The sequence below is a fragment of the Rattus norvegicus genome, chromosome 4, assembly GCF_036323735.1.
Source record: "Rattus norvegicus strain BN/NHsdMcwi chromosome 4, GRCr8, whole genome shotgun sequence".
NCBI lineage: Eukaryota > Metazoa > Chordata > Mammalia > Rodentia > Muridae > Rattus > Rattus norvegicus.
In genome coordinates this window covers 151,871,064-151,895,534 of record NC_086022.1, presented here as the reverse complement: position 1 = coordinate 151,895,534, position 24,471 = coordinate 151,871,064, and the positions used below count along the sequence as shown (strand labels likewise).

The following is a 24,471-nucleotide window of genomic DNA, read 5'->3' as shown; positions in this document are numbered from 1 at the left end:
TAATAAAACAAGAAGAGGGAAGGTAATCTGCCAAACACCATTCTCCGCCATTCTTCCCGCTTCTATTCCTAGAAACCAAAAAATTGAAAACTGCAGGGAACAAGTGGGCAGGGGGCCATGCTCTCTCACTTTGCAGCTTGCTCATCGTGTGACAGTAAGCTTCCTTCACTGAGGAGAAGCCACGCTCACTGCTAACTTTAGACAATGAGCACAGATAATGGGCGATGTTTACCCAGGGCTTACTGCGTGCAGGCAGCAGGCCAGACACCTGGTCAGAACGATTCCAGTCGGCCTTTGAAACAAATCGACCTAGAGTGGGGGCCCTGGATGAGGCTTACATGGGAGAGGCAGGATGTGGATGAGTGTCTCATTTCTGCACACAAACTATTGACTACGACACCATCATTCTCATTCAGAAATTATCAAACAAGGGCAAATCCAAAATTCAAGGTTTCCAAACCTTCATCGCTGAACTACAGCGCACATCTCGCTTCATGGGAAAACCTCGTTTGCTATTCCCACCACTGATCAGGACCACACAACCCTCCCATTCTCCACAGCCCTCACAGCAGCACCTGCTTCTGTGGCCCTGGGCTTCTCATAGAAAGCACAGCGTTTCTGTTCATCATCCACGCCGATGAGTTTCTGACAGCTGGAGGGTGGGAAGGAGATACTTAGCATCATTTTGAGGTAGCATATTGACCAGGAGGCTCCACGAGCAAGAGCTGCTGTTGCCATTTTAGCGTAGCTGACACCCACTGGCTTTGTCCTTGAGAACACTGACCGGTGCAGATGCCGAGTGAAGTCCATCGCCTCCCCTGTGCCATTGGCTATGTGTGCTCCCTGTGTCATGTTTTACATTTAGATGCTTTGCTTTCTCACTATCGTGTTTTAAAGGCACCCTTGAACTCAAAGCAACTGTGAGTACCTCCACAGAGCTCCTCAAAAATTAGGCCTGCCAATACCCCTCCACAGAACCGTGTGGCCTTAGACATTTATGTGCAGATTTATATACAGATGATAGTTGATGGTGGTGGGAGACATTTTCTTGAGCAGTGTAGCCACTGGTAAGATGCACATACTCCTGTCAACAGGCTTAGTGGAACCCACTGATGCTCTATGATACACATTTTATAAATAGTTTCGCCCAGTATGTGGCTCTCCCACAGGGCTAAGTATTTTGGTTGTAGTGAGTTTCAATCTAGGTTGTCGTGCATAGACCATTCTTTTGTTATCTGGTGTATTAGGTCTGAAAACTTGCCACAAAATTCCCATGAAATGGCTAGAAGAAAAGGGAGTATGAGTTGAGGCAGTATGAGGGAGTATGAGGTAGAAACCAGGACTTCCTGAACAGGAATCTGGGTGCATAGACCCACAACTGACATATTGGGGCTCACAAAGTTAAACGCTTCCCGGAAGCAAAGGAGACTGACAACGAAGTGAGCAGGCAGCCCACAGATTGAAAGGAAATCTTTGCCAGCCAGAGCAGTAACAGATTAGTGTTGTGAGTATATAAAGCACTAAATATTGATAGAACAAACAACCTGATTAAAAACAGACTAGAGAACTAAACAATGAGTTCTGAGAACAAGAAATATAAATGACTAGTACACATGAAAATGTGCGCAACATTAGGTTATATTTAGGAATATATACATATTTAAGTGTATATATATGCATGCAATAACAATTAGTACAAATTAAAATTAAAAAGATGCCATGAATTTGAAAGAGCATGGGGAGGGGTGTGTGGGAAATTCTGGAGGGAGAATTGTGGTAATTAAATTATAAGCATTCGGCATCTTTAGCTGGCAGAAAAATGCAGATTAAAACTAAGATTCCATCTCATCCCAGCCAGAATGACCACCACGATCACGCATATCAATAACAACAAACGCTGGCACGGGTGTGAGAGAAAGGGAAACTCTTACACACTGCTGGGGCAAGCATCAACTCCTGTGAATGTTTCTTTGGAAATGAGCCTGGAGATTTCTCAAACCACTAGAAATGGAGCTGCTATATGACCCATTGGGACCACTGCTGTCTTATACACCGAGGGCTTTGTATCCTGCTACAGAGACAGCTGTACATCCACATCCACTGCTGTTTAGACACAGTAGGAAGTGGAATCAACTTACGTTCCCATCAAGGGATGAATGGACCAGGAAAATGTGGTACCTATCCATAGTGGAATACTACTCAGCTGTAACGAAAAATGAAACCACAAAACTTACAGGCAAATGGATGTAACTGGAAAATATTCTGCAGAGTGAAGTCACCAATGCCCAGAAAGACAAATTTCACATGTTCTCTCTCCTTTTTGGCTTCTAGCTTCAAATCTACCATTTTGTGTGTTTAATCTGGAATACTGTGGAGGCTGAGTGGAAACTGGAAACTAGATATGGGAAGAATATAGTAATGGAAGAGAGATGGTAATATTCAGGTAAAATGAAAATGGGTGGGGAGAGTACTGGGAATAGAAAAGTTCACAGTTGGAAGAGGGTGGGAGTCAGGAGATGAGGTGGGGGCAGGAGTCTTAACCAAAATGGAAGCTTCATAAAAAGTTATATTGAAACATGATCTTCAAACCCAGGAAAAATTAGCTAGAGGGGATACAATACAAGTGGCCTAATACAAGATGGGGAAGGAGTTCTCAGCCTTAAAATCTGAAATGAGGGCAGTGGAATGCGAAGAGGAGAGGGGTAGAGGTGGCCTAGCATTGGTGAGGAGGCCCCAAATACCGGCCATTACCAATTCTTCTGGATGCTCCCCTAAACTAGATAGTCATCCCTGATGCTGACAACGCCACTCACTTTGGATGCAGGACATAGAGAAATGAACCTTGACCTGCATAAGAAATGCTCTCCCTACTGGCTAGCTTACTAAGTGCCAGAAGGTTTTATGTAAGCTGCGGGTGGTAGTGGAGGGGGACATTAGTGTTTGTACCCAGCACCCTCCTGTGCATGCTGCAGTACTGACCTGCCTTGCTACACAGCTCACTGGTACAATAGTTGCATGGTGGTTGTGGGGGAAAATCAGTCTCTTTCTGATTGTATATAAAGAACTTCCCCACAGGAGGAACCTCATGCCTAGTCCTGTTCACCTGCTCAAAAGAGCATGTGAAGAGAGATCATGGGCCCTTGTGGAAGGAGAGGATGTCCTGTTGTGTTAAAAGGCTTGCTGTCAAACTGCCTGTTAAATACTTGTGTTTGCAGTCGTAGATGTGTGCTGCTCACGTTACTCAGAGCAGTTCTGGTAATGGTTAGCACAGACTCATAGCTAACAGGTAAAAAGCTCGCTATATGTAACTGTGAATGCTCAGCTGTGCGAGGGTCATCAACACTGACCTCTCCACCTTGTACTTTCATTTGTGTGTGTGTGTGTGTGTGTGTGTGTGTTCCAGTGAATTTCCTTAAGCCTGTTTACAGGGCTTCATGTACCTTACCAACTGCTACACTGCTGAAGAGAATGTCTCCCAATGTTATCAACTATTATCTGTATATTTGTCTACATATAAATGTTTAGGGCCTCATAAGCCCTTCCTGAGTCCATGACAGGGTGTTGACAGGCCTAATCTTGAGGTTCTCTTATGGAGGAACTCACGGTCACAGAGGTCAGGCTTGCCTGGATGTCAGCACCCCCAGTGTCCCTGCCCCCATTTCCTCTAGTTCTTATGTTCCTTGCACCCCATTTCCATGTTTCCCAGCACCTGGAAGGGATGATTACATGTCCACCATGGCTGTCCACTCAGCAGTTTGTGCAGTGACCAGTCACAAATCTGCACAGATACCTTTAACCACTGCTAGTAGAAAGCTCTCGGAATAAAGTCAGCAGTAGCACCATCCTTTGGATATAAACACAGTTATTTGAAAGCAATTTGAGAAGCACTTCATGGCTACTTAGTGCAGAAACAGCAGTAGATTCCACCCTTCCCCCAGGGCCTGTAATCTTCCTACTCATGGGCTTCTGTCCAGATTTATTCTCTCCCCTGAAGTGACATCAAATAGAACCAGGAGGCAGTAGGTTATCTCTACAACAGATTTGTCAGTTGTATCTGTGGGTTCCTCTTACCCAGACAGTCAGCATCGTTGCACTCAGTGTCCACGGCGGAGTAAGACTGTTGATGGCCGTTATCCCCGAGCAGCTTGCAGACCGCCTTCCAGCACTGTGATCAGTGGGGAGGAAACTTCCGGTCCAGTTGAAGTCTGACTTCACTTTGCCCAGAACCACAGCATGTGATACCATCAGCTCAAGGGACATACTAGTTCCAATGGGCAACTGCCAGCAATTACCTTTATCCTTTAGCTTTAAGTTCTTTTACCAACCATTAACACTCAAATATTCTTATTTACACATTGCTTTGTTCACCATAGCAACATAACAGGTACCAAAACTACACTTGGAGTTTGTCTAGTGTGATGATAAACTCCTTGGCCTTAAGCAACTTATGAAGTAAAGGTTTATTTGGCTCACATAATCTGGGTGATAGTCCACCAAGGAAAGCCAAGGCAGGAACCTGGAGGCAGGAACTGAAATGGAACTGTGGAAGGGTGCTGTATACTGACATGGCTTGCTCAGCCTGTTTTCTTTTATAACCCAGGATTATCTGAGAGAGAGAGAGAGAGAGAGAGAGAGAGAGAGAGAGAGAGAGAGCGCATCATCAGCTTATAGGTCAATCTGAGCTAGGGACTTGTTCTAACTTATTTTCTGTGCATAGAACATGAAACTTAAGTCTAGGTAATTTGTACTGAAAGTAAATTTATTGCAATTTTGGAAACCGAGCAAAACACTGGTGAAACTGGTGAAGGTCTCCTTCCTATATTGTAACAGTGGCAGAGGACATCACTTGTAAGACTGAGCAAACACCCTAGCTCAGGTCTTTTCCTATATCCACTTATAGCACTAATCCCTCCTGGAGACCCCAATCTGAGAACCTCATCCAGCAACATCTCTTGCTTCTCGAGATCTCACTTCTTTTTTTTTATTACTTTTTTTTATTAACTTAAGTATTTCTTATTTATATTTCGAGTGATATTCCATTTCCCGGTTGATCTCACTTCTGAATACCACATTGTGATTTTGAGGATTAAGTCTCCACCTAGTGCTAGCAAGGACAGGGAGAAAAGGAAACACTTTACAACTGCCGAACACCCACCAGGTGCTGCTAACAACAGATCTATCCTGTAGTTCTGGAAAAGATGTCATGGGGACTTGGTGACTGTAGACATAATGGAAACTACTGTAGAACTCAGAGAAGAGACAAAATGATGTGGCTCAAGTCCTAGTGTGGTAGAGACAAAACGTTGGTCAGGTGATCAGATAGACCTTGTGATTATGATGAGTGCACTAAAGAGGGCTTTCCTGGTATGAGACCAGTAAGGCCATAGCAAGAGTATCCCCAAAGGCTCTTCTGAGGAGTGCCGCTTGCACTGAGCTGAAGCAGCATGTTGGACAAAGGAGAGGGAGGCTAGTAAGTGGCAGAGAGTTCTGTGCCCAAGCAGAGCAGGGCTTCCTTCTGGGTCTCCTGCCAACACAGCTTAAAGTGGACAGAGGACTCCACCATCATGTCCTTCCCAGTAATCACACTCTTTAGCTTCCTGTCCAGCCCTTCCTGTGGCCATGGTAACAAGATCCAAGAGACAGCACTTGCTTCAGCTTCTTCACCACGCTTACTCCCTCCTCACATCTTTCACATCTTTATTGGGTTGTGTAATAACTTTTTATTTTTATTTTTTGAAATTACAACACAACAGATCATTCCTCCTCTCTTTCCTCACCCTCATCTTGCTCATTCTAAAATTCATAGCCTCCTTTTCTTTCTTTGATTGTTTACACACAAAGACACACACATAGACACTCACACAGAGACACACACTACTAAATACATACATACAACCTGTCTAGTCCATGTAATGTAATCTTTGTGTATATGATCTCAGGGCTTACCAATTGGGATCTCCTCCCTGGGAGAACACACACACACACACACACACACACACACACACACGCACACACTCACATGCACACTAGCAAGTGCACTTGATACATCAGCTTCAAATCTAACTTATTACTTGAGCAATATTGAACTAGGGGCACAAAGCCACTTTGGGTTCTCACAGAAGCTGGAAGTCTCTCTTCATGGCTGCAGGCTGGTTCCCAGCATGCCAGCAGCTCACCACATAGTGGTGTGTGGCTGCCTCAGCTGAGGCCTGCCACTCCTGGACTGTCATGAACATCTTCTCCGTCTACACCCCCAAAAGTGTCCCTGGTATCTTCTGTTTCAAAAGTACAAGATCAATCATGTGACGATAGAATCTGCCAAATATTTGACCTTTTGGACGGAGGGAGATGGAGGAGGAATCCATGAACGTTACAAAGGGAGGGACAGACTGGAGCCAGACTGAAGGAGACAAACAGGCGAAGACTCAAGAGAACTTCCGCTGGGAGCCTATAAAAACAGTCCAGGCCTGCCATGTCACTCAGCTGGGTCTTTCACCAGCCATCCTCCAGCTAAGACACCACAGTCCATGTTAAAACAAACATATCTGTGGCCAGGTATCATTAACCCTGCAAGACAAGCAGCATAGCTACTGCTGAGTTAATTGATTCCAGGGATCCAACCCTCCCACCCTTCTCCTCAGACCGTGATGGCCACAGCCCTGGCTGACAGGGAAAGTTCTTTCTTTTGGGTACTGTGAGAATCTGGAAGGAAAGTCCTTCATTCCTACATGTTTGATACCCTTCTCCACCAGGTCTTTTTTACGTCATCATCTGCTTGATTTTCCTCCCCTGTCTTTCTTTCCACCTCAAGTCACAGCTTTATACTGTGGCCCAATCCAGATGCTCCCTTCCAGATGCTAATCCCTGTATCTAAGCCCCCTCCACCTTTCTTCTTTCCTTTTAATCTTTGTATCTCCATATGTCTTTCCCATATTTTCCCCAGGTTTCCATCCTTTTCCCCATAGTTCCTTTCCCAGGTTTGTGACCTTGTACCACATTATGCATCACAATTGCTTAGTGCAGATGCTCCCTGTTGATTCATTCTTCTCCCTTACCAGATAGGAGCTTGTCAAGGCCAACAACTATCCTGTTGTGTCTCCCCCAGCACACAGGGTAGACCAGAACGCCAAACTGTCAGTGGCAGATATTTGCTGGGTGGGATCATTCTTATTTAACTCTTGAATCTGGGAAATGGGGCCTCAAGTTCACAGATGGCATTTGGAAAAGACCAGCCAACAGGACTGTTGTGATCTGCAACTGATTTACCTGTAAGTTCTCAGATCTCTGTCTACCTAGGGGTCCAAGATGAAAAGTCTAGCTCAGGACGCAGAGATGCTGCTGGCCGCTCCAAGGCTATTGGTCTCCTTCCTGTAACCTCAGCACAACATTGCTTCCAACTGAAGTATATGCATGCGACCTCCTGATGAAGCAGCCTGAACAAGAAATGAAGCCGGGTCCCTTTAGAGGAAACACAGGGCACTTCCTCAGGCTTCCAAGGGAGACTAGGCTAAGGAATAGAGAGCCCAAATGTAGTCTCTGCTAGCCATCTCAGGAAGGGTGGGAAGGAGGCCTGGATTGTGGAGTTCTGAGCAGAGGAGAAGGATAAATGCCTTTCTGTAAGTTGTTGGGCTTTAGGCTCATTAACTACATACCTGAAAACTCTCATTCTAAGGCACTAACCTAAATGATTGCTTTTATATGCAGGTTTAGCTTTTACCTTGATCTATTTGTTCTGTCTTACTCCTTACTGAACCAAGAGCATATGTATATAAATTCCTTCCACACCATAGTCTAGCCCAGCAAAGGTAGATGGGAGGAGACTCTGTCTCCAGCATAGGAACCACAAAGTCCCCTGGGCTCAAGTCCTCAGCTTGGTTGAAGTCCTTAGAGATGATGTCATTTTGTTTTCATTTTACAAATAGAGACTTCCTGTCCTTTTGAAGGTTAATCCAAGCATCCTGGATGTCTTATGTGCTCCACAAAAGACAGAACATTCATCAAAATTTCCAAGGTTCCCAGACTATTTAACTATATACATGTGGATGTTGGCTTAGCCTTGAAGGAAAGCACTTTAAAAAATAAATTTCAGTTGCAAATTACTAAATAAATTAAAAAAAACTTTTAAGACCTAATTTGGTGAGGTGTAGAGAATATAGAACTGAAACAATACTGTTCTTTATCTTTATTTTTTTTCTTCTAACAACCAGAAGTTAAGGAACTGTGAAATGAAGTTTCAATTAACAATCATTTATGAAACACCTACCCTAGATGAATCCCCTCTGTCAAATGTTGGGGGTAAGAAATGGTCAAGAATCTCAAAGATGTCCCCTTTAGGGACGAGATCTCAATGGTCACTTATTCTCAGTACTATGACTAATTTATGAGTTCCTGCACTTGCAGCTGTCCATCATCAACAGAAGTTTTGTGACTAAGGCTGAGAACAGCATGAATGCATGGATATAAGCATAAATATTTGGTAGAAAGCCAGACGATGTTTAGTAAAACAAGTACTAGTGTCCTGGTCTCCTTCACCCAGGGTCTATGATCTTCCAAACTATGAGATTTTTACAAGGTTTACAGAACCTTGAATTTCTTTCAGAAGCATGAATTTCTTCTGTAGAACACACAGTAGGATGTAACACAAAGTAGTATGTAACTTTTATAACGGTCATGCCATAAATGTACCAGTGGGCACATCTTGCCTCTACAAGGTCAGCATTACATTTGCATTTGAATTAGTTATTATTCAATAACTAGAACAAATACCATGACCAAGGCAACTTATAGAAGGAAGAGTTTATTTGGGGCTTACAGTTCCAGAGGGATAGAAGTCCATCACTGTCATGGCAGGGAAAATAGTAGAAGTCAGGTAGACATGGTGTTAGAGCAGCAGCTGAGAGCTTACATCTCAATCCACTAGCACAGAGCAGAGAAAGTATTGAGAATCAAATGTGTCATTTGAAACTGCAAAGCCCATTCTCAGTGGCACATCTCTTCCAACAAGGCTACTTCTCCTAATCCTTTCCAAACCATCCCACCAACTGGAGACCAAGTAGTCAAATATATGACATAGAAGCCAATGGGAGCCATTCAAATTCAAAGTACTATAGCATTACAGTAGAGTTCTCAGCTGGGTAAGATCATTGATTTCTGTTCCTCAGTGGTCCACATAGTATCTTTTGACACTATGAAAGCTGGTAGTATGAAGGATGCTTCCAGATCAGTTCCAGCTTGATTTCTCAGTGTTGTATAACCAATGTGTACAGTGAATCCAGCAACAGCATCATGTAGTCATGGCAGGCAACTAAGAACAAGGCCAAAGCCTGCATTGATTTGAGGCCTCTGGGCCCTCTCTGACCAATGACTCATACAGTATCTCACACCTGGTACTAGGATTTTTATCGAATAACCTATGGCTTTTGGTAATTTTTCATCCATGCACATACCTGCCTTCAAAGTCTGTTGCTTAGATTATGTTTTAATTAGGTTATAAAAGGTTCAGGTAACAGTCCTATTGAATGTAGTGAGACACATTTTAAAAAAAAGAAAGACATTGGGGTTGGGGATTTAGCTCAGTGGTAGAGCGCTAAGGCCCTGGGTTCAGTCCTCATCTCCGGGGGGTGGGGGAGACATTAAAGTAGGGTGGTACTGGTTAGAAAAAAGAAGGAATGGGGGTGGGGATAGGAGAAGACAAAGAGATCAAAGAAGTGTGTGTGTGTGTGTGTGTGTGTGTGTGTGTGTGTGTGTGTGTAAATGAAATTGTGAAAGACTTTTAAAAAGAGAAGAGTCTCATAGACTAGGGCAGAGTGAACCACACTGAGAGTTTCATGGGCATGTGGTTAGAGTCTGGTGGGATAGCAAGGCTTTTAGACAAAAAGCTCGCTATGTAAAATAGGTCAGAAGTAGAGCATGGCGTCTTAGGGTGAGTAACTGTCAGAGAAATGTGCAGAGAAATGTGGAATTACAAGTGATCTCAGAGAAGGCTGAAAAGGCAGAGCAAAGGGATGAAAGCGTGGACAAAACAGCACTAATGGGAATCAAGTTGGAAAGTGTGGTGTTCTTAATAGGAATTACAGGCCCCATAGATCTGAATATTCAGTCACTAGAAAGTGGCACTGTTAGGAAGTGTGGCTTTATTGAAGGAAGCATGTCGCTGGAGATGGGCTTTGGGGTTTTAAATGCTCGAGTCAGGCCTAGTGTCTCTCTTTCTTCCTGCTGCCCGCTGATTAGGATGTAGACCTCTCAGCTCCCTCTCTAGCACCTGTCACATTGCTTCCCGCCATGGTGATAATAAACTACTGAGCTGTAAGCCAGCCCCAGTTAAATCCTGCCCTTTATAAGAGCTGCTGTGATCATAGTTTCTCTTTACAGCAATAGGACATTGATGAAGACAGAAGGTGTTGAACCTTCTAGACCACAGTGTTAGGAATGGATGCCCTGGGCAATGGAGGGAAGAGCTGAGAACTGATGATGGGTTTCAGATGACTTTAGACAGACCCTGCAGCTCCATAAGGGATGGGAAAGGAAATGTTAGTCACAGAGGACCAGGCATGAAGCTGCTGCTCTGGCCTGAACACATGGGTATCAGAACAAGGAGGGGCAGAGATGGAGGCAAGAAACGTAGGAAAAAGAGATGGAGTCAACATTGCACAAGGCTTCTTTAGACGGTGGTGCTTATTACTGTAGCAACATCAGCTGATACCAGCATTCACAGTATCAGCTGTACACCAAGTACAATTTCAAGTATTGTATATATGCAGACTCACTTACAGATGGGTACTGTGTATGTTATTTTACAGATAGAGAAACTGAGGCACAGAGATACATGTATATCAGATAGATTCATTTATTAAATGGTAGACCCTGAGCAGCTATGGGAGCTGCAGTGTGGCCCCCATACATGCATTGAAACTTACAAACAGCAGCTGAGGAGAAAAATGTGATTTTGGCACTGGCTAAGGCATACAAGACTGGCTGCCCATTCGCCTGGGCATGAAACAAGAAATGTTTCATGATGGGCCTAGAAAATACTTCAGAGTGTCTGTGTATGCGGATCACTCCACCCGGCAGCCTAATGATTATCTGGAGAAACAGTACAGTGAGGTTGAGGCAAGATAGCCTAGTCTGCATGCAGAGTCTGATGGGACTAGCGGGTGAAATCATTTCATGTCTGGACTGCTTTTCCTGTCTGTATATTATAGTTTGAATATAAAATATCCCCCAAAGGCTCATGTGTTCAAACCCAGGCTCACAGCAGATCAACTGTTTTAGGAGCATCTGGCTACTCTAGGTGGTAGGGGCTAGCTTGAGGGAGTAGACTGCCAAGTGTGCCAGGGGTATTTGTCCTGCACCCTTCCTGTTCTCTGCTCCTAACTGCTCCCTCACTTCCTCCCCACCATGAAGCACTGGAATCTCCAAAAGCATGAGTTAAACTAAATCTTTTGTCTTTCAGGCTGTTCCTGATGTGGCTTTGTCTCAGCAAGGCTAAAAATGATTGATCCACGCCGTGGGAAATCCATTTGCTACTCATCAGACTGGACGAGATGACAGGTATAGGACGAGATGGCCCTGGTACCTAATGGGACTGGATAAATATCCCACTCCCTTCTTATGCTCTGCCCATGCTTAATGTTATATTTTAAAGCATGATTTCTCTATGGTTAAGAGAAGCTGTCAGAATTACCTCCTCAAAGCCCAGAGAAAGTGAGAATATGTTTTAGAAGTAATTTAATGCTGAGTATGGCTTGCTAGCGTGAGCCAGTATGTAGGTGGCCTATTGGGTAACCAATGCCCTTCTGGCATTACCATTGGGCTCTGGGGGCTTAACTATGACCCCTGAGATGATTCAGATAACAGCTATGCATGAGGTGGATGGGTAGAAAAGATGCCAAGAGGAGGTACCTGGGAAACGGCTGCTCATCTGATTGGTGCCGAGCAAGCAGCCGTCAATGCCTGCCTTTGCCAGTGTGGGCGATGGAGAGGGAAGATCCTGTCTATGCTGTGAGCACAATGTGTGCTTTCAAATGAAGCTGAACATGACTGTGCAAAGAATGCTGTCTCGCAGACACTGCAGACATTGTTTGTAGAAGCATCCAGTTCTTAAGCCCATGGGTCATACATAGAGAAATTTGAATGTAAAATTGAATCTGAGTGGAATAGATGACATTCAAAAATCTAGATGAAATGCTCAGCTCAAAGCACCACCCACTGCAAACCTAGCAACCTTCTTGGATCCTATTGTGGAAGCTAAGGGAGGCCAGGAAACCCAAGTGTCTCAGTGGGAATCCCTTGGGTGATAGAAGTAGAGCCAGGTCTTGACCCTGGCCCTCCCTCTGCTCCTTTCCAACACATTGGGCCTGTCAGGGCAGGTCTGCTTGCCCTGGGACTCACTGTGGCCAAGGCCTTGGTGAAAAACTAGTCACCCCAGACTACCCCTTTCAGCAGCATTATTGCCCACAGGGAGTTCAAAACAGGTGTGATGTTCCCTTTGGCTGGAAATTGCCCATCACGTATCTCTTGAGAAACAAGGAGGAACAACTGCTGCTTTGAATCGCATTCCATTAGAACTCTCTGGAAGCACTTTAGAGAGATTTCAGCTTTCCATTCCTAGGAAGCTAGAGTGCTGTGCCCTTTTTAATACATGTGGGAGACTTCAAGGACTGCTCTCACACCCGCTGTGAGTATTTACAGGGCTAGAGACAGCATAGTGGCCAGGGGATCTGGGCTAACAATTTTCAGTTCCGCATTGGAAGGTGCGTTGGTTTTTCCTAATAGTGTTTTGTGGGTTATTCCAATTAATCTGGTTATCAAAGTCCAGGTACACCCTCCCCAGTTGAGGGGAATCTTCTTGAAGCTTAGAATGGCGGTGCCTCCCGCTGTTTGATAACACTGTCCAAACTACTGTGCAGTATTGACATCTGTAACGACTGATGATTAACGACTTTTATCCTGAGGGACTTTGCTGTGAGTCCACTGAGCATGGGTATACAGCCTTGTTGCTTCTGTTTCCGACCCGCAGAAAAGAGCGACGACACAGCGTTCTTCTCAAAGCAGTTTATTCAGGAACCTTACAGCATGCAAGCAGAAATCTTTCTTTTCCTTTTTTCTCCTCCTTCCTCAACCCCCCCGAACACACTCCCTTATATCCTCCCTCAACTCCGCCTTGTCAGTCCAGTCTGCGTAATCTCAGTTCATAGGTCCACGTCACATGGCCTGATCTTGCGTCATGGTGCGCCTGCGCAGCTCTCACAATGAACGTGGCTAGTTTCGGGTGTGTGAGGAAGTCGGGTGCTAGTCACGAGACTTTGCTGCAGTCCTGGGTGCCATCTTGGGACTGCCGCCACACCCGCTCCCCACACAGCCTTTGATCATCATGCCCTGAGGGCTCTTATGGCTTCCTTCTTGCCAGAATGGCCTTCATGGCTGCTTTTATCAATGGTGGCCATGTTCAGATCATGTCTTCTCTCTGAGGGACTGACATTGAAGCCGTTCGATGTCAGATTTCTACTTAAGCTATTTTATCTGCAAGAAAACTTCCAGCTTGAGCAAACAAGTCCAGAGCCTGTTGTCCAAGAATAGTTTATAGTAACAACCTGTAGGGCTGTGCTTGCAAGACGCCGAACACAGCTCTTGGAAGTAACTCCTGCTTCTAAAACAGAAACCTCCAGCACACAATGGGTGGTCTCACCCACATGCAACAACTAGGACGTTAAGATACCCAGCAACATTTAGAACCTCTTGTAAAAGGACTGTAAAATGAATGCTTGCCTATACATTTCATGGGCCACTTGGGCAATAGCCAGTTGTCAGTCATAATTGGGCCCCATTAGTTTAGAGGATGCTGAAGGTCACATGCCCCCCTAACAATGACTCCAATTCTTGCTAACCGTTTCTCACTAGGGAAGGGCAGGAGAGGCTTTTCTCAGGAAGCTCCATCTTCCTAATTCTCAGAAAGCCCAGTATTCCGCAAGTTGAGATTGTTACCAAAACGCAGTGGAATGTAATTACGTCCAGCTTATTCGGCAGTAAACTTGATTTTGGCAAGACACAAAGGCTTTCCATAGAATTCCACCAGTCACATTAGTGATGTTACTACTTTATAACAGTAATAACAAGAAATACCCCTATCGCGTTGCTGGAACCCTGGTCCTGGACTTCCCAGACTCCAAGGGCTAAGAAGCATGTGTTTGCTGTTTCTTACATCCAGTCTGTCAGCATCCTGAACCAACAAGGGCAGCTGGTATGTGGGTCAAGTGTACTCTCTCTAAATACACTTCTGATGGTCATGCCACCTTCACCATGTGGCCTTGTCAACATTCTAAGGGCCTAGAGTCACCGAAGTCTGAACTGCACCCTCCAGGCTCTAAGATGCTGCATCCTGTCCTTATTTGTGTGATGAATTACTAAACTTTGATGATGTTGGCCAGAAGAGGAAGAAGAAGAAGGAGGAGGAGGAGGAGGAGAAGGAGGAGGAGGAGGAGGAGAAGGAGGAGGAGGAGAAGGAGGAGGAGGAGGAGAAGGAGGAGGAGGAGGAGAAGAAGGAGGAGAAGGAGAAAGAGGAGGAGGAGAAAGAGGAGGAGGAGAAAAAGGAGGAGGAGGAAAAGGAGAAAGAGGAGGAGGAGAAAGAGGAGGAGGAGGAGGAGGAGGAAGAGGGGGAGGAGGAAGAGGAGGAGGAGGAGACAACCAGATAAGAGCATAGCAAGCTGTTAGTATACTATTACCAATTGATAATATGGGTGACTCTCAGATTTCAAGGCAAAGGTGAAATCATGTGACAAGGTAACTTATTTCATGTCCTTGAGGCCTCACAGAATATTGTGCATGTTCGTTTTAGGGAAGATGACATTGTAAATGTTGGTGTCCATGCTGCCAGTTCTGAATGCCCTTGGAATGAGTCAGCAGCATGGGGAAACAGGGTCTGGTTTGGATGCAGTGCAGAGAGTTCTGTGACAGACAAGGTGGTGAGTCTGGTGTGGAAAGACAGAGGATGGTAAATTACTTCATTTTTCTAAAAAGACACTGAAATGGCTTTCAATGGCCCTCAGATCAGCGGGGCAAGGGCTAGGCAGAAAAGGAGGGAAAAATCTGTGAAAATTTCTTCTACAGTAAGTGGGTAACTTACATGGAAATTCAGAAAGCACTGTCTACATTTCAGTGTGTGTCTGTGTTTGTGTGTGTGTGTGTATGTGTGTATTTGTGTGTGCACGCACCTATGTGTGAATGTGTATGTGTATGCCTCTGCGTGTGCCTGTGTATGTGTGTACATTTGTCTATGTCTGTGTGTTTAGTGTGGGTGTGCCTGTATGTGTGAACCTGTGTGTGTGCCTGTGTGTGTGTGTGTGTGTGTGTGTGTGTGTGTGTGTGCTCATGCACATGTGCATGTGTGTAGGAAGATTGTGCAGGAAAAGGAGCCGCCTTCAAAAGGTAAGCCAGGTGTCCCTGATGAAAACATTGGCAGATGAAACTGATTTAATTATTGCTCAGTGGCAGAGACAACCCTCAGGGCAGCTGTGAAGAACAGGAGAGCCAGAGCTAGGAAACAGAGCAGAGCAGCACAGTCTGTAGGAAGCCCATGAAATACATCCCTACCTCAGTAGCCAGGAGCAAATCCTATCAACTCAGAACCCTGGAGTTTGATAGCTTGAGCCCAAGGTAAGCAAGGGATAGACCTCTACAGCTTTCCCCTGCCCTCCCCTCCCCTGCTCTCCTTTCCCTGCCTTTCCTCCCCTGTCCTCTCATCCTCTTCTGTTCCCTCCCTTCCCCTGCCTTACCTGCCTTCCTTTCTATAGAACTTATATATGTCCAAGCCAATGCCTCAAATTTATTTTAAATGATTCAGTCAATATGTAAGTACACATATGTACAGGTATAGATGTCATATATACACATATGAAGATAAAGACACAAAGAAAGCATAGCAAAACACTAACATTAGTAATGCAGGTAAAGCATGTGGAAAAGTTCATTGTGCTGCCGGGCCACTTTTCTGCAGCTTTGGGGTTTTATGTATGTGAATACATTGTTGCTGTCTTCAGACAACCAGAAGAGGGCATCAATCCCATTACAGATGGTTGTGAGCCACCATGTGGTTGCTGGGAATTGAACTCGGGACCTCTGGAAGAGCAGTCAGTGCTCTTAACCACTGAGCCATCTCTCCAGAGCTTTGGAATTTTAAACACGAGGACGGAGACTTCAATAATCGCATGATGCTAACTTGTTCTGTCTGGAAGGAGAAACACAGGCAGTAAAGCGATAGTTCAGGACGATGGCACTCTGGGCAGGATGAGCTTATGACGGAGAACCTCGGAAGCATCTGATATTGGCAATAGCTCCATTCGAGCGTGAGGCTCAGATTTTCCTTTCTATATTGTTACATGGCCCACACTTTTTTTTCTGAGTGTGTATTTTCAAACTGGAAAGGGCATAAACAATAGGATGACATATGGAAAAATATTGTTGAAGGAGAATCATTCCAGGTGATTTTTATGTGTGTATGTGTATAACTGGGTTTTGCTTGTAAGGTGTGCAGGGGCCTTTGATGAAGGGGTCACGTACCCAAGGTTGGTCTTCTAAAATGGACCCACAGAGAGTTTAGGTTTTCCATGAGACAATTCCAATAAGATCACCAAGTCTCACCATTGTTTAGCTTGGCATTAGGTAATATGGTCCTCTGAACAATTTCCATGGATTTTCCAACATGGGACAGTATGTGCAGTATGTCTCAGCAGCTAATCCCCGACCTTCCTTCCCTCTCTAGCTTCGTCTATAGTTAGAACCTTGGCAATTTTCAGTATTTTCCATTTCATCATTCAACAGGATAGCAATATGTTCTTTCTTTTCACATTTTACAAACACTTCAGGTTCACAGGCACACATTGTGTGGTAAGAGTCCATCACTGTCTTTTGTAAACATTTAGCCCACTTCCCAGGCTTGACAGTGGCTTGTATTTGTTGAATTGCACACACCATTCAAGAACTTTGCAGTGCTGACATTCTCTATCATGGAGTCGTGAATTAATTTTCTTGCTCTGAACACTATCAAACTTGCGAGTTTTGAAGGTGATGTGATCTGGTGCCTGAGGCCTAAAGTGAGCCCTGCTGCCCTTCTGGTAACTCATCACCAAATCACAAGCACCTTAACCTGGCGCAGCATTTAAGTTGTAGGGGATGAGTGAAGAGCTTCCTGCCCCAGGTTGAGAGACCACTGACAGTCCAGAATGATGTGTTCTTAGTCTTGTAAGTAAGTAGTTGCCAACCTGGGTTGCTGTATCCAGCAAGGCCATCTGTTAAAACTGACAGAGAAACCGTTCAAGACAAGGAGAAACGGAGGCAGCTTATGACCACAAATACTACACCGCGTAAGATGCTTCAAGGAATATTATACACACAGGAACAAAAAATAACGACACAAAATGTAAGTGGTCTTGCCTTACCAAGAAAGAGACACACGCTAGTTAATTGGATTAAAAATCCTCTGGCCTCTGTGGGCAGGCACCACGCATGCACATGTAGAGGCATTCATATGGTGCACATACATACATGGAGAAAAAAATCACACACATTAAAAAGAAAATAGCATGGGTGAGTGAGAGAGTGAGTGACTCAGGTTTGCAAAAATCTCCAGGGAATAAACCAGGCAGTGTTCGATGAGAGCTGTCAGCATAGGTGAGCAATGGACAAAGATCTATATTTCTAGCAGCAAAGTAAAATAGGAAACTTTGCAAAACTGAATAGAAGAGAAAGTCCAGAGGCCATCTTCAGGGATTCAGGAAGTTTGAAGAGCTCACCCCTTTCAACAAAAAGAGTATGAGGCCAACATGTTGCCTTGCTTGAGAAGTGGCTTCAGAAAACCAGCACTGTACGTCCAGTAACAGCTGTTTTAAGGAGGAGAAAGGGAGGAAAAGGGGGACAGCAGTTGCAGTCACAGCAGCACTAGCAGCAGCAGCAGAGAGTGGGAGACCCTCAGAATAAGCCTCTCTTTGGCACTCAACTGGATCAGTGTCAAGAAGCCATTAAAACAAAAAAGGACATGCTGAGTCAGCTGCTTTGCCACCCCAAACACACCCTGAACCACACACTAGGGAAACCCAGAGGAAATGTCAGGCTGTAAGCTGAAACCTGCCCAGAAGGATTCTTCTAAACTGTGGGGGAAGAAGTTTGAATCAGCGCCAGAGGCTTCAGGGGACACAGACTGTCACTTTCAAGATGGGACGCTAGAACCACATCCTCAGGGGCTTGAGCAGCATTTGCAACCTGACTCCTACAGGAACTTCAGGGGTCTGCGGAGTGTTTGGAACCAGGTCCTTCAATGGGACCTGCATCTGCCACTCCACCACACAGGACTGTCTGGGGTGTGCCTGGCAGCTGGGAGCCCAGGAGGGGAAACTGGGGAGTCAATGAAGCAAGGGACCAGGCAAGAGACAGCGACAGGCAGCGTAGGCTCTGCGTCTTCGTCAATAGCAGACCCTTGCTCTGTTCTCTTTCCGCCTTATTTTTTCTTTTTCTCCTCCAACATTAAATTAAAGCAATCTTTTTCTTTCTTTGTGGTGGACTTTCCAGAGGACACGAGCAGGCCTGCTTGGTGCTCTCCCTGCCTGAGACCTTCTGAGCTGGGGTTGTTTTAGGTGACCTGATTGCCTTTCTTCACCTCTCTCCATTCTACCTTTAGGCAAACCTTTCTCCTTCCTCTATCCCTATTGTTCCCCCTTCTGTTGGTTTTGCATTCCTCTCCTTTTTTCTTTATCATCCGACTAACTGATAGTCGGACGCTGCGTTTCCCTTTTCCGTTCACATTAGCATCTTAGTGCATTACTGTCAGAGGTTCCATGCTTCATATGGTGACTGGGCCCAAGGAAATTGTTGGGAGGTCGTTCTTATTGCTATTGCTATTGTTATTGTGCTTGTCATTGTTGTTATTGTCATTACTGCTATTGGTGCTGGTGGTAAGAAAAGAAACACTTCAATTCTACTAAATTTAGTCCAATTAGGGCATTGCAAATACTTACATTGGAAAAAAATGAAGATAATAGAAAAATCTAATGAATGACCTAGTTCCCACACCTGCAAGCCCCAAAGCAAAAAATAGGTAAATACATAGATAACCAAGCCAAGACTCCCCAAACTGACAAATCTCAAAGTAATAGATGATGCCAAAGAATGGATTAAATGAATCCCAAGACAAAGAGCTAAAAACTAATACGCGCTTCATTCTTCTTTATGTATGAGATAAATAAACAACACTTGAAAAGATAGCCTTAAAGAGATAGTGCTAAGAAAACTAGAACCCATGTGGACTGGGGAGTGAGTGTGATTTAGGTGCAGAATGTGAAAATCACCAAGAATCAATAAAAATTATATTAAAAAAGAAAGAAAAGCTAGAATCCATATGTAGAGGAATGAAAGAATTCATATATCTTGCCCCACATGAAAAATCACCCCAAAAGGGACCAAAGACCTTATCTATAAGGCTGGAAGCTTTTGAAGTTGCAGAGGGGAAAACACTGTGAGATACAACATAGGTGAACATTTTCTGAAAATTACCCAAAATAGGACAATGTTCCTAAAATTTTTTGGCATTATCACATGAAATTCAAAATGTTCTGCAGTTATAGAAACAATCAGTACTCAAAAAGGACACACACACACACACACACACACACACACACACACATCAGAAAGCTGGTTAATACCATTATTAAAAGAAAAGAAAAAAGTCCAAGTGGCCAACAAGTATTTGGAAAGTGTTCAGTATCTTTAGCCTTGGGGAAAATGTGAATGCTTCGGGATGCTGTCTTATCCCATCAGAGTGGCTGTCAGCAAGACAACTAAGGCAGCAAGTGCCACTGTGGGTGTGTGGGAGGAGGAATCCTATTCACTGCCGTGGGAGTGTAAACTAGTGTAGCCATTAAAGAACTGGGTGCAGAGATCCCCCCAAAATAATAATGATAATAATAATACAGGGCTGTTGGGTTTGTAAAAGCGTGAGCTGCCAAGCCTGATGACCTGTGTTTGAGCCCTGGCCCCACAGGGTAAAAGGAGAAAACAAAGTCCTTTAAGTTGTCTTCTGACTTTCTCTCTCTCAATAAAAATAATAAAAAGGAAAAAACAGTATACATATGGACAGTGGAGTTTTATTCAATCATAAAGAAGAATGAACCATTTGTAGGAAAATGGACAGACCTGGAAGTAATTATGTCAAGTTAAGTAAGGCAGACTCAAAAAGGACAAATACTTTCTTTCATATGCACAAATGGATTTAATACATTCACGTGTATTCATGTAATATGTTCATGTGTATGTATTATGTAGGTATGTATGCATGCATGTATGTATGCATATATGTACACATGCATATATGCTTGCATATGTGTATGCAATGTGGTTGTGAACTGGAAGGGACCACAAGGAGAGAAGAGTAGATTTTACAGGTAGGGAGAGTAACAGAGGGCAGGGAAGGGGCAGAGAGGATTATGTACGGGGAGGCCGACAATCAGGAGGGCTCATGGTGGATGAGAGAGGGTAGTGGGGCAGATGAGGAATAACAAGAAAGAATACTACCATTATTGAGGGATTAGAAGAGTCTATGCCTGTACAGATCACCAGAGCTGTGGCACAAAGTTAGATTTTTATCCATGAAAAGCCCTGTGGATCACCCCCCACCCCAAACCACAGGACCATCATTGAACAGCACCAGGCAGATGACCCCATGCACTGAAATGCAACTTGACAAAAAGCCTTGATATTAAGGAACAAAATTCAATATACTAACTAGAGTCCAGTGTGAAGCATTCTTATTGAAAGGGTTGCTAAATAATTAGCAGTTATACAGAATTATAACTTTAATGATAGTTGCAACCTAGATATAAAGTTTCAATGCACAGACAAATTAAAGATGAATCCTGCCAAGACAGTCTTGTGTAGGGTTTCAGAGCATAGGAGTCAAGTGAGGAGGGAGACAGAAATCCCTGTGGAGCACAGATAACAACGTTTTTAAAGACAGACATAGAAAGGAAACCAGTCTTACTTGAATCACTTGCAGTACTCAGACAGAAATGCCGGAGCCCAGCAGATCTTGTCTCTAGCAGTTACATAGAGGTGAAACATGTACAAAAGCCCACGGCATGTGTTATGCAAACCTCATTTTCCTTTCCTCCTGTGAACACAGGTAGAATCAGTTTTCCAGCCTCCCTTACAGTGTGGCTGCCTCTCCTCAGTGGACTCTAAACATAGCAAGAAGAGTCACCATCCAGGAGTGGATGTCCTGTCTTTCACCATTTTATATCTACTCTAATCCTCTCACTTGGAGAAAAACTTCAAATGACAGGATTAGAATTGACCATATCTTCTTATAACAATTCTTATAGCTTTTTCTTAACTGGAGATGTATTTTTGAACCAGAAGGTCCAGACTTAATACTAAAGAAGAGTTTCTAAGGGAAACTACTGTTAACTAGACACAGAACCTTCACGGGGAAATAGTGTTTCAGATTTGGCTACCATTATGATTCTACTGGGCTTCAAGCCTCAGTGCCTTTATGTGCATAGAAACCCATCACTGCCTTAGGAGGTGTCCCCACTATGACTCTGGCACTGGCTTTGCTGTTACCGCATGACCATATAGGTCTTCTACTGCTTTCTCTCATCAAAGATGGCTCAGTGTAGTGTCATAGGAGAGTTTGGACTCTCCTATGATGTTAAGTGGTTGGTATATCTAGTCGAGACCATTGCTCCAGGTCCAGCACCATCTTCTCTGATAGGTGCTTCATTCTATTGGTAGGTCTATCAAGACAATCTTCTTCCACCAGGCCAGGCCTGGCGTTGGCTGCACCAAAATCTACATTTCATTAGCAAAGATGAGTTAAAGGAAGAAACGCACAAGCGTGTAAAATTGAGTCCCTCTTCCTGTGTGTTTCCAGTTTCCCACTTGGCAACAGAGAAGCTCTGAATGTACATTTTGGCTCACATCCACTCTTACTGTGGAAACCCAAATGGTTTTCAGAACAGCGCTCCAAGATAGGTTATCCTCAGTTCTGGGAAACATACCTACGCTGCCATCAGTGTTGGTGTGTGTTCCCTTCACAGACCTTGGGAAGCATCTCCCTAATACACAGGGAGCCCATTATGAGTCAAGTGGACAGGCTCCATGGCATGGATTTATAGGGACTTCACTGTGGGAATTGCCTGGTGGATGTTGAAAGCTCTGTTGAGACTAGGTGATCCAAAAAGCAAGTAGATGTTGCATCCAGAATAAACTCCATTGTGATTTAGTGTTATATTTTAATTATGTTCTACTTGAATATGTGTTTTTGGCATGCTAATATTCCTTGAACTGTCTCTTCGTAGAATTAGTTATTTTAAGAGTGCAGTGGGAATATACTGGCCTGCCTTCCTCACTTTACAAATGAGGTGAGCCGGCTCTCTTGGAGAGGTTAAGCGGCCTTCTCAGAGCCACACAACAAGTTGCAAGAAGGTTGATTGTGTAACACCAAAGATTTGTTCTATTGGCATGTGGGACACTTTTAAATCCATGAATAGGAGAACTTCATGGATGCCATATTCCTGGGGTTGCCATAGACCAACTCAGAGCGACCTATGCTCTGGTCCACCCTTACCCCATCGGGATGCTGCGCTCCCCTGGCAGGCTGCCCACTCTCCCTTCAGGTTGCCTATCCCCCTGCAGGTTGCCTACTCCCCCTGCAGGTTACCTACTCCCCCTTCAGGTTTGTGGTCTTGTCTAGTTCACATAGTTTCACTGACAAGGTACCTGTCCTCTGGTCTTCGTTCTTGACTTGTTCCTTTCCTTTTGCTGACTCCTTTAGTTACATCCTTTGCTGTTCAGCACAATGTGGATCCTTCTTCTCAACAACTCCAGCTAGAGAGTCTGAACTCCAGATCATCGTTCAGTTCCAATGGTGAGATGAGACCTTACATCTCCCAGTTTTTAAATCTTAGCTTCAATTTTTAACTTGTCACTGGAACTTCTGTTGAAGTATATAATGAATTACAGGAGATTGTGAGTTCACAAAGGTGACAGATAGTAGTCATAAGCACAGCAGTCCACTAAGCAAATTCCTCAGGGGAAGATGGGGATACTGTAACACCCAGTACCCTGAACTCTCGGGGTGGGGGACAGTTAGTGATGGATACATGGACGTATCTGTATTCAATCGCTTGTAGTCATGAGTCAAGCATGAATAAGTTAACATCATGTCAAATAACAGATGCTCATTCAGGGCTTGTCTCTAGACTGAGTAGGTGGATCATATTTACATATCTCCCAGCCAACCCCGCTGCACATACATGGGAGTTATGAATTGGAAGCTAGTCATTGAAAAGTTGGGAGGACCCACCAAGCAAATTGACTTAGCTGCCCGAAGAAGCATGGGGAGAGTATTCAGATCATTGTAACTCACAGTGGGACCTAGAAGGTATATTCACTGCTACAAGTATTCTTCAGTGCCACTTGAGTCTTGGAACTTTGCAAGTAGCTGGTCTGGATGCTGCTCACCAGTTGAGTTCCAGCTGACTCAGTCCCGTTGGTGTTCTGACCACAGTGTAGTTCTGTTTGTGGGCTCATGCTTAGTGGGATAACAGTGCCAGGACTTTATTAAGAAGCAAGCCTCACAGAGGGGTTGACTTTACAAGCACATTGGCTAAGGTCTTAAGCTGGACTTGATTCAGAATGGAGGAGTGTTGTAAATTATGTGGTGTGGGAAAAGAATGTGGATAAAAAGCCTAAGAAGAAAGAAAGACAGAAAGACAGGCAGACAAACAGGAAAAGAAAGAAAGAAAGAAAGAAAGAAAGAAAGAAAGAAAGAAAGAAAGAAGGAGAAGAGAAAAAGAAAGGAAGAAAGAAAGAAAGACAGACAGACAGATGTGGCCACTTCTCAGTGTCTTAATGAAGAACATTGACCCTGAGTATTACACTCACTGGCATGTCAATATGGACAAGGAGAAAATGAGACTCATAACTGAATCAGGTGCAGTACAGCCTCAAGAGCCCTAATAGAGAAACTGAGTCGAAACTGATGAACTCCAACAGGATTGGAAAAGTCCCCACAACAGACTACTACCAGGGAGAACTGAACACATGTCTACTCACCCCAGACAAAAGACTAACAAAAGACCAAAGTAAAATGCTATTCAATTCCAACTTGGAGGACCAATGAGTTTGTGGACAGTCTACAGGACTCTGAATAAGGGATTACTTACAAGAGCATGGGAGCCCAAAGGCACAGGCATCATTGAAAATGTACTCCAGCATGAGTGTACATTCACAAAAACTGGAACCTTGGATTTTTCTGTACAACTTGTAGGCAGTTTGAAAAGTGGGAAAGTCAAGAGGCCTGTCTAATGCCACCTGGTGTAGGCAAGCAGAAGACACCCAGAGGCCTGCCACCAAGTGGCCCTCCCACCATAGGCACCACTATACTGTACAAGTGCATAGTGGAGAGATGAAGGACAAAGAGAAACA

General features: G+C 44.3%; 1 protein-coding gene and 1 long non-coding RNA gene across 2 annotated transcripts; both read right to left on the bottom strand.

The window, feature by feature from the left end:
• Nucleotides 1-4,440: 4,440 nt before the first annotated feature.
• Nucleotides 4,441-22,954, bottom strand: LOC134486680 (uncharacterized). Its single transcript, XR_010066022.1, has 2 exons — nucleotides 22,762-22,954; nucleotides 4,441-4,606 (listed from the first exon to the last, which is right to left on the bottom strand). It is a non-coding gene; the product is annotated as an uncharacterized LOC134486680 (long non-coding RNA).
• On the bottom strand, nucleotides 15,813-17,200 carry C4h9orf85 (similar to human chromosome 9 open reading frame 85). The gene has a single exon (XM_039108783.2). It carries the CDS (start codon nucleotides 17,115-17,117, stop codon nucleotides 16,893-16,895), a length of 225 nt encoding a protein of 74 aa, XP_038964711.1. The 5' UTR covers nucleotides 17,118-17,200; the 3' UTR covers nucleotides 15,813-16,892.
• Nucleotides 22,955-24,471: the final 1,517 nt, after the last annotated feature.

Excerpts from the sequence above, each read along its gene's own strand:
- C4h9orf85 (XM_039108783.2), bottom strand. The coding sequence starts at position 17,117 with ATGAGTTACCAGAAGGGCAGCAGGGCTCACTTTAGGCCTCAGGCACCA.